The sequence below is a fragment of the Zingiber officinale genome, chromosome 8B, assembly GCF_018446385.1.
Source record: "Zingiber officinale cultivar Zhangliang chromosome 8B, Zo_v1.1, whole genome shotgun sequence".
Lineage (NCBI taxonomy): Eukaryota > Viridiplantae > Streptophyta > Magnoliopsida > Zingiberales > Zingiberaceae > Zingiber > Zingiber officinale.
In genome coordinates this window covers 65,732,902-65,743,258 of record NC_056001.1, presented here as the reverse complement: position 1 = coordinate 65,743,258, position 10,357 = coordinate 65,732,902, and the positions used below count along the sequence as shown (strand labels likewise).

The 10,357-nt window shown below is 37.8% G+C and overlaps 1 protein-coding gene across 1 annotated transcript; it reads right to left on the bottom strand.

Annotated features, from left to right (window-relative positions):
* Nucleotides 1-537: 537 nt before the first annotated feature.
* LOC122015673 lies at nucleotides 538-3,107 on the bottom strand. The gene is made up of 4 exons (XM_042572688.1): nucleotides 2,978-3,107; nucleotides 1,641-1,896; nucleotides 1,120-1,543; nucleotides 538-1,042 (listed from the first exon to the last, which is right to left on the bottom strand). Exons 2-4 carry the CDS (start codon nucleotides 1,880-1,882, stop codon nucleotides 932-934), a joined length of 777 nt encoding a protein of 258 aa, XP_042428622.1. The 5' UTR covers nucleotides 1,883-1,896; nucleotides 2,978-3,107; the 3' UTR covers nucleotides 538-931.
* Between the last annotated feature and the right edge of the window lie 7,250 nt (nucleotides 3,108-10,357).

Below are 10,357 nucleotides of genomic sequence, written 5' to 3'. Positions count from 1 at the left end.
TTGTCAAAGATTGTGCCTCAGATATCTGTGGTAGCTCTATGTTTGATGAAGATTGAGTAATTAATAATTATTTTTTACCCTTTGCTGCAAGTTTAGTATTTGTGCAATATATAGGTTGACTTAAACTCAACAAGAAGGGCACACATGAAACGGAATGTCCAAAACATCGGGCGGGATCTTAAAAGATTATCTTGTACCTGCTCTTCTTGCTTCTGCTAATTGTGTTGTGATTTGATGATGCAAATAATTTTCATTGTGAAAATTTTAAAATTATATGACAGCCATGTCTGGAATAAGTTGGAACTAATTTTGGATGGCCAAATTCACTTGACACCATGGAAGATCTGCTCATTATAATTTTGCCTTTTATACGCTTGTTCTTTAATTTTCGATTGAACACTACTTTTTTGAGCTTTTTTGTTTTTGTTTGCAGAAACCTGCATTTTGTCTTTCCAAAAATTAAAACTTGACTTAGAGTATTGAATGAAAATATTTGTCAACAGACAAAGAAGATAGATAATATACAGACTCCATAGAGACTCTGATACCACCAATATGTATTGAAGTAAAGAACAACTTAATAGTATAAAAGTAAGAAAAATAAAATATGATGGAATATCTCACATTGAGCATATTTGTGGCATAGCCGCTATAATCTTCTAGAATAACATTAATTAGTGCTTAATTAATTTGATCATCATTCATGGCAGGAGGCGGCGACGCAGCTACATCCATCGCTATCGAAGAGTGCGCTCCTGCAGATGCATTGTCGATGGCGCCGCACAACGTTTCCTTGCTCACCGCGGTTGCCTGGGGCACCATCTCAGTCCTCCCAAAGCACGAACCACTTGCATATCCTTCTTTGCTCCACTTACTTCACCAACTTCCTTTTTAGTTATCAATTCCTTATTCTGAGGACAACACTTCGCTCTCAACCTTTTTTTGTTCTAGCTCGTTGAATGCTTGATTTAAAATTTTGAATGACATGAAACAAATCATTCAGCTTCTCTTGAAACAAGCAGCTTATTTTCTTTGGGTAAACCTAAAAAAACAGAAAAGTGGCATTAAACATATTCATTTCTCGTGATATCAAAATTAAATAACAAAATATATGATAACCTGCTCATCGTCATATGCAGTCCAACTTTGTCCACTTCCACAAGAGCTACAAGTCAAACTTAATAGGCGAATCGCCATCCTTTGCAGTTCAGGACAATCCTTTCCATATGAATCCCACCACTTAGCTGGATGCTTTGTATATCTCATCAAATTTGCATCCTCACTTCCAAATAATCCCTTTGAAGTTGAAAAATCAGCAATTTGATCCTCTATCTTTTTCAGATTTTCTGCAGTCATGCTTAGATCATCATCATAGTCAATAACCATTTTCGCTAACCAAGCAGAAGGTCCCTCATTAACTTCAGAAGTAGACTTGAAAGTGGAATCGTAATGCAATTGAGGGTTCAAAAGATAACTTGCTATATACTGAGGGTGAAGTATTGGATTCCATCTCTCTTTAATTATTTTCCAAATAGTCTGATACCTGCATAAAATAAAAGACAATAGCACAAAATATAAGCCGTCAAAAACAATTAAAATGGAAGAAATGAAAAAGTAGTTATAGATTTAGAAGAGTGTACCCTTTTATATTATTCCATGATTGAAGACTCTCTTTTGCACTATTCATCTCTTTATAAATGAATCCCATGGTTGGTTGCTCATTGGAATATATCTTCAAAAGTACTTCAATGATAGGAACAGCAAAGATCAGACAATAGACCATTTCACGCCAAAATCTACAATCCTGAACTATTTGTTGTATTTCTTCTCCCTCTTTTGTCTTTGCCAATTTATTTGACTTCCATTGCTCCGATGAAAACATTGCAATAAGTGCGTCTTTCATATCAATAAGATATAACAAAGTCAAATATGCAGTAGCAGATCGAGTAATAGTTGGTCCGTTGAAATCCTTGCCTTTAGTGAAATCCCTTAACATCAAAATAACTATGGTACTTGAATAAATAAATGCAATTATCTTTTTACATTTACCGATAATTATCTGATGATGTGACAAGTTGTTCTCAAAGTCTTCTAGAATTCCATCTAACAATTGGATAACACAAGGGCTCCAAAAAATCCTTTTTCTCTTTTCCATCAATACCTCCACGGCAACCTTATAATTTGGAGCATTGTTAATTATCACTTGAACAATACTCTCCTCTCCAACAACTTCAAATATTTCATCCAACACCTTAAAAACTTTTTCAATTGTTTCAGAAAAGTCAGATGTATCAATAGATTTCAAATAAATAGTACCCTCTGGACTATTAATCAAAAAATGACAGTAAAATCTTCCCTTTGTATCTGTCCATTCATCACATATTATTGAACAACCTGTCTTCTTCCAATCATATATGTACTTAAGCATATTAATTGTATTCTTCATTGTTTTTTCGAGAGGAACATTTTCTAGTTCATGGTAGGAAGGAAGTACAAAGTCCGAACCACATTTTCCAACCAATTCAAACATTTTTTTAAATTCTGGATTTTTTGCACAACTAAAGGGAATGTTACTTGTGTGAAAAAATCTAAGAATTTGTTGGCAAGCTTCATCTCTCAATTCTTTCCCCTCTTATGTGGAACAATTTCTCCTATTTCCTCCTCTTCATCATTAATCATTTTCCTTTTTGAAGATACCATTAGTTGGGCTAAAACTCTGAAGACTCTGCTTCTTAACTTCAAGAGGCACACTCTTATCTGTGTTCTTAACTTCAAGTGGCACACTCTTACCTGCTTTGCTAACATGATTTAAAGAACATATGAAAGGGACATTTATTTTTTAAAGAGAATATAAAATGTACTGAGCATATAAAACTGGAAATATGAAACAAGAACAATTGAGTGTTTGTATAAGAGGGGACGAAACTCGGACGGGTTCGAAATTTTTGATAAGGGTTTTAGAGAAGGGAAGACAGACCTTCTGAGTACAAATGGATGCTGATGAGCCGCAGTTTGCGCAGCGGAGGAACAGAACGAAGCTGCGTCGCCGCCGGGGAAGGAACTCTGATTAGGGCAGAACAAAAAGTTTCGTGCCTCCCGGATCCAACGATTCAACCAAAGTAAATGAAGGGTGAATATCCAAATCAGACCCCAGACTATGAGAATTTCTAGATTCGGATCTTCTTTTCCTAAATATTTACTCCGAGGTCCCTCTAACGTCCAAATTTATAGATTTACCGCTTATGTGGATGCGCCACATTGGCATGTCCCAAACGGCCCACTACCATTGGGGAGAGATAAATCGTGGACATCCAAGTGACAGGAGTCTATAGAGGTGAAACCCCTTGTGAGGATTCGACTCTTCAACCATTATTTATCTCTCTCTGCTAACGATCTGAACACTTCCAAAAATTAATAATTGTCATTTATTTTCTCGATGTTAATCTGGGATGAATTGATAAAAATATTAGAGATAAACGTATTTAATTTTTATCACCATGAACGACTTCTGCCGCACTGGCATCCTTAACTATTCTTGGCTTATCCTTCTAGTTTTATATAAAAAGCTGGAGTCTTTCGAATAAAGAATTTGATATACTTTGTTAGTTTTAATATGAATTTAATATGTCTTTAGAATAAAAAGCTGGAGTGTTTTTAGTTTAGTTGGTTCAATTTGTTTAGATATTGTTGGTGGATTTTGGATATGTATTCATCATGTATAGTTTATTTTCTCTTATTTGTCACACATTATAATAGCAAAACGCACTCAATTAAGTGGCAAACTCACGGGTGTATCCATACATTTAGGTGCATAAAGAAAATAAAGTAGAAAAGATGCACCCAAAAAAATTTTAAGAAAAAAAGAGAAAACTATGAAGGATGCAATCTCTGGGTCATCAATTAATTGTTGATGCAACATGCATCATACAATCTAATCTAAGTTTTAACGTTTACAAAGGATTAAAAGTTAAGTATATTTAAGATTTTGATGTGCTTATCAAAGAAAATCCTAGTTAAGACTAGACAAATAAATCCTAGTCGATGAAATTATGCAAGGAAGCCCTGGTTTGTGGGACTAGGCAGGAAATCTTTGCGGATCGAGGACATCGGACTAGAAGTCTTGGGGCTCATGGATACCAGGTGGAAAGTGTAAACTGGTTAAGGATCGGAGGTCTAATGGAAAGTCTCGAGGGTCAATATCAACTGAGCAAAAGTTTAAATAGGTCAGGTGGATCAAAGTTTGACATCAGGTAAACGTTCCCGAGTGGAGTGGTGAGGAGACACTTTTAAAAAGAGAGTAGTAAATGTCGGTCCAACTTAAGGTTTCACGGGAAACCTAAAATTGAGATCGGACAACTCGAAGAGCTGCCAATCATATTCATTATTATATATTTGTGCTAATATTGTGATGCAGAAAGCTAAGTATGGGAGTTGGATGGAAAAGGAACTCCAAGCGCCTAGAGTGGATCCAGGCGACCGAGGGTCCTGGCGCCCTGAATGGTTCTAGGCGCCTGGACTGTTCGAAACTCAGCTCCGCATCTAGATGAGGGGGCACATCCTGGTTGGTTGGCACACGTCAGCTTCCACGAAGTTGACACCGTTACGAGCTCAAACAAGCCTAGCCTTTGGTAACTCAAGTTGTTTTATTTTCGGTTTCATTGTGCTCTTTAAGTTAAGGGTCGATAAGATTGTTACCGAACCCGATTTTTTATAAAAGAAGTGAATTGATAATGATTACCCGACAAAAATAGTCAAACTGACTGCGGGCCTTTGAGTAGTATCCACAAAATTATGAACCCAGTAAAACCAAAAGCATCATCTTTACATTCAGTTATTTAATTTCCGCTGCAATGACTTTAGTTTTTCGAACGAGTTTTGAACGTGTACAAAGTGCACTATTCACCCCTCCCCCTCTAACGCTTTCTCGATCCAACATTAACTTCTCTGCCAATGAATTATCCATCAATACAGCAAGAGTATCTCCATAAAATTGCAATCAATGTACAAACCATCAATTTATTTATCGAGTGAGTATGTTCCACTAAATTTTAATAAAAAACTTTATAGAAATACACATAGGTGAACTACAATGGACAGTGTTAGAGATGATTCAGACAATAATTAAAGTTCAAAATACCAGCACATTCTCTTAATAAAATGAGATATAAGGAGTGCTTGTTCTAATTCTAGTTTTTGCTTAGATTTTTTGGTTCAGTACGCAGGAAATCATTTTCTTTTCCAATGACGGTCGGAAAATCAATGTGATGGCTTTTCTGAGTATCTGATTCCTGTGCATCTGAATAAGATATTGTATATGAGTTCTTTGAGCCAAGACTAGGACTTCTATCAATAACAATTGAGGGTTCTATTGGAACAATTGATGTGGTCTTAAATTTTAATGTTCGGACAAAATTTAAATTAAGATTATTTGTTATATTTGATATGTGTTTATGAATATGCAGGATACAAGTACAATAAGAAAAATCTAAGTATAATCTTGACAAAGGAGAAATCCAAGTGGAGTCTTGGTGATGTAAGTCTAAGTGTGTAGTCTTGACAACATAAGTCTAAGTGTGATCTTGATAAAAGAAAGTCCAAGTATGATCTTGGCAAAGGAGAAGTCCAAGTAAAGTCATGGCGGTGTAAGTCTAAATGTGTAGTCTTGGCAACATAAGTCCAAGTGTTACTTGGCAAGGTACAGTCCCGGAGGTAAGGAGTCTCTTGATAATAGAAAACCCGATAATAAGGACAAGGCTGAAGGAAGCTCTTGAAGACAAAGCGTGAAGGATGGGGAAACATCTGAGGGACGCAAGGCTGATGGAGGATTATTTTGATGTTTGGGCAAAGATTTAAATTAGGATTATTTGCTGTATTTGATATGCGCTTATGAGTGTGCAGGATACAAATACAACAAGGAAAGTCCAAGTGTGATCTTGGGAAAACAAAGTCCAAGTGTGATATTGGCAAAGGAAAGTCCAAGTGTGTAGTTTTGGCAACAAAAGTCCAAGTGTGACTTGGCAAGGTGAAATCCCGGAGATGAGGACTCTCTTGGCAATAGAAGATAGGACAACAAGGCCAAGGCCGAAGGAAGATCTTAAAGGCAAAGCGTAAAGGATGGAAAAACATCTGAGGGACGCAAGACTGATGGAGGAGTCTAGAAGACAAGGTCAAGGTTGTGCGGGCAAGGACGAGTACTGAGAGAATGTACTCGGGGAAAACCCTAGGTTTAGGGTTTTACCAATCGACTGGTGTATGTACCAGTCGATTGGTGGTTGAGCTGGGAGAGAACAGAATATTTTTGCTCTATCAACCGAAGTTGACCGGTCGACTACTCCTAGCACCAGTAGATTGGTAAAGAACCGTTGGAGTACCGTTAGCCAGTATCAGTCGACTGGTGCAAGGATCAGTCAACTTGTAACGGTATTTTCCCAAGCTTTATATAATGGAGCTTGGGGTGGCTGGCCTTCATTGACGAAATATACTTAGTTAAAGTCTATTAGAGTCTCCAAAGCTATCTAAGTGTGATCCAAGCTTGTGTGATCAAGAGGTTGTGGTAAAGTTTCTCCACTGACAATGAGGTTGAGCTAGCTGGAGTTTTCAGGGAATCATCCATCGATGATCGGGATCACCCATCTTACAGACAACCGTAAAGTAGAAGCTTTATCTCCAAACCACATAATTAAACGTGTTATTGGATTTGCTTCTTGTCTTTATTATCCTCTAGGGTTTAACTTTCATATTGTTAGTTGTTTTTTGTATTTCACTGTGCACTAAAATTATAGAAAATGATCGATTTGGAGGACCGACTATTCATCTCCTCTGTCCAGACGTCAAGATCCCAACAAATTCTCCTATATGTTTTGGATGCATATCACTGTCTAACTCTTTTCCAGTTGATTTTGGTAGTGCAGCCACATTATTGACTTTGACTGCTTCAAGGCCTTGAATGAGTTATGACCTTTTGGGGAATTAAAATCCTTGCTAATGGAGCTCATTTCTTGTTGTGCATTTGATGTGTTAATAGAATCATTGGATCCAAGATGCTTACGTAGATGTTCAGGAGATGAAGTTCTTGAGATGGAGCAATGGTTTTAATTTTGGGAGAATAAGAAGGGTTTTAGTTTGTTTGCTCCTTGGATCGTACTGTTGGATTCCGAGCAAAAAAATAAACAATAAAATGTAGCCAAAAAAAGAAACCCATCAGATATTCAAACGAGTTCTAATTACATCGTTGAAATAGATGTTACCTTTGATGCATAAATCGTTTTACGAATCTGGAGAGTCTGGCCGATCTAAGCACGATCACTACGTTCACTCCTCTAGCGGTATTCACACTAACACAGCCGTCAACTGTCTCATGAGGACAATTGGAGAAAATCACGTAACTCATGCAGTAGTACTAACTATGTAATTCAGTACATATTCTCTAATATATACTCATGTGTTAATTTGATATTTTATATTTATGACTTGTGAGATTAAGTCATCAGTTAGTCTAGATACTAGTCTCAATGTATTAATATTATCATTATATATTAATACCTGACTAGAAATAATTGAAAATAATATTTTATATATTTATAGTCTCTCACAATTAATTTAACTAATTGAGATGCTATAGAACAGAATCTACCATTTTAGAATATTATTATATTTATCCAAATTTACACCGATATAAATAAATATAATAAATATAAAATATTTTCTTTTATTAATATGATACAGTAGACTCATCAATTACACATGATTCATTTTTAGGACTTACACTAACACTTACATACTCCAATAGTGGATTTGATGGCATTGGGCTGTTGAGGAGGCTAAGATGGATTAGCATCGAAGGTTATGGATTTAGTATGAGAATCCAAAACAAATTAAAAGTCAGGGCTCACAAAAGTTAAAAGAACTATAAGCAACTGGTATCTTATAAGCTTACCGCATCAAAATAACCAATTTTGGGCGTTGATACTTTCAGACTCTATGGATTGAAACATTCCGTTCCAATTTTTGTGTTAGTGCAACTCTCTTGCTGATTCAAATTTGACAGCTCAGATTGTTCGCATCTCTTATGAGAATGTTCAAGATCTTTAGAACTAGCCCCTGACATGAGACCTAGCATAGCACCTTCCAAAGAAGGGGAAAAACTGGCCTCGATAGAATCTGCTACTGATTGAAATCCAAAAATAGTCGTAGATGATCCAGAAGCAACTCAGTCAAATGAGGTACTTGGAGAACTAGTTGAAGATAGATTCACAATTGAGTTTGGAGAAATTGCAGGACTATTTTTATCTCTGCGGCCAATTTTAGCTACACTTGGTTTTATATGTATCTTATTAGTGACAGGTCTAGATGAATGATTGATGGTTGTAGAAGTACTTCTAATCCTTGTTAAAACTTGGAAAAATTTTAGTGCTTTATCTCCTGAATTGTTGATTGATACGGTGTGTAAAAGAGGGGTCCCATGGGATCAGAAGGTCAGAAGTCAAAAGGACGTGACAGTCAAGAGTCAAGGCAAGGTGGCAGTCAAGGCCACATGATAATCAAAAGTCAAGGTGGCGTGGTGGTCAGAAGTCAAGAGAACGTGGCAATCAATGATCCAGGGAACGCAGGAGTTAGACCACCCTGCCTCACCAGTCGCGTAATACCAGGTTGGATGTAGCCAGGTTGGGTTTCCCGACCGGGAACCAGGTCCTCCCGACTCAGGTTTTACAGAGGGTCTCGACACTCCCACTCAGATAGCTCCCAACCGGCTCTTCAAAGGTCACAACATACATAAGGGGTTTCCCGCTACAGTCTCATATGAGACCCGGTCAGGTCATAATGTCTCAGCCTTTGCGTCCAGAGCCAGTCCTAATGATACATCTGAGTGAACAACCCGAGATATCCCTGACCGAACTTAGGCGGGACTAACAACACTAAAAGACAACAGTGTCAGGGAATCGCAACTGCTTGTTAGAGAATAACTGTCATACGCCAGGGAATATTCCAGTGGTTTGTCATTCTCTGAGGGAGGAACCTTCCTCTCACCAATGGGAGGCCTCCATACATCTTCTCTCTCACCCGACAGGCCCTGACACCTGATATTCCCTGGCAACAGTGAGGCTCTAGAGGTATGTAGCATCATGTAAAAAGGGAGGCCCCTCCCTTACGTAGTTATGCTACGCACACTTACACACTCGTCTTCTACAGTACTTTTTCCTTTGTTCACTACTTTTCGGGGGGGAAATGACCTGACTTGAGCGTCGAAGGGTTTGCGCCGAGGACTTTTTTCCTGATTTTTTTTCTCTAACGTTGTGGGTACTTATCTAAGTGTGTGCAGAGGGAAGTACCATCTGCGCTCCTTTTGCAGACTTGGGGAGGGGAAGAAGCTCCACGTGAGGTTCCTCTTTTCCCGACACCAATACACGTGGCGCCCAAGAGTCGTCTCTCTGTCAATGACAACGCCGTCTCTACCGGCCTTCGTCTGACTCAGATTCCGGACAAGATCAATTTGGCACCGTCTGTGGTAACTTCTTCACCTGTTTTGGAACGTGACGATGGAGGATACCGGTAAAATCAACGTCACCATGACTGCTGGGGAGTACGAACTGTTCAAGGAAGCCAAAAGACGAGCGACTTCCGAAAGGCATACAACCGCTTCATAGTGTTGGTTAGTCCTCGAAAAATCATACCGGTTCCACTGTATAAAAATTTTGTACAAGTGTCGAACCATTCCTTAAATAACCTATTGTGTTCTTTAGAAGTTAAATTAGGAATCGCAGACGGAACTTAACATCATTGATTCCAAATTTAACTTATCTGTTCTTAATGGTTTAGATTTGAATCGCAAGCGGAACTTAACACTATTGATTCAAATCCACCTATGTTATTAATTCCATTAAATATTAATTTCCAAAATTAGCTTCCAAGACTGCATGGCGAGGCACATGACCTTCTTGGATATGGGACAACCACCACCGCCTAGACAAAGCCTTTTAAGAAAGCTAATATTTAATTTCCTTAAATAACTGTAGGTTAACCAAAAAGAACAATCGAATCACAAATTCAAAAACAAAGAAAACACAAATTCGAAACAAATCCGAAAACTCTAGAATCATATGCCTCTTGTGTTTGGTATTTCCAAAAATAACTATACAAAGAAAACTAGTATGATGCGGAAAATAATTACTAGTTATACCTTTCTTTGTAAGCAAATAACCTCTTGATCTTCTACCGTATTCCTCTTCTTATCCCGGATGTTGTGTGGGCAACGATCTACCGAGATGAGAATCCACCTAAGCCACCTTCTTCTCCAAGTAAGATTCGGCCACCACAATAACTCCATGAAACACTACAACAAAATCGCTCATAGACATCG

Bases quoted from the DNA above. Each gene is read 5' to 3' on its own strand.
- LOC122015673 (XM_042572688.1), bottom strand. From the start codon at position 1,882: ATGTTTTCATCGGAGCAATGGAAGTCAAATAAATTGGCAAAGACAAAA. The intron at 1,544-1,640 runs GTACACTCTTCT...TATTTTATGCAG, and splicing joins TCATGGAATAATATAAAAGG to GTATCAGACTATTTGGAAAA. The intron at 1,043-1,119 runs GTTATCATATAT...CTGTTTTTTTAG, and splicing joins CTGCATATGACGATGAGCAG to GTTTACCCAAAGAAAATAAG.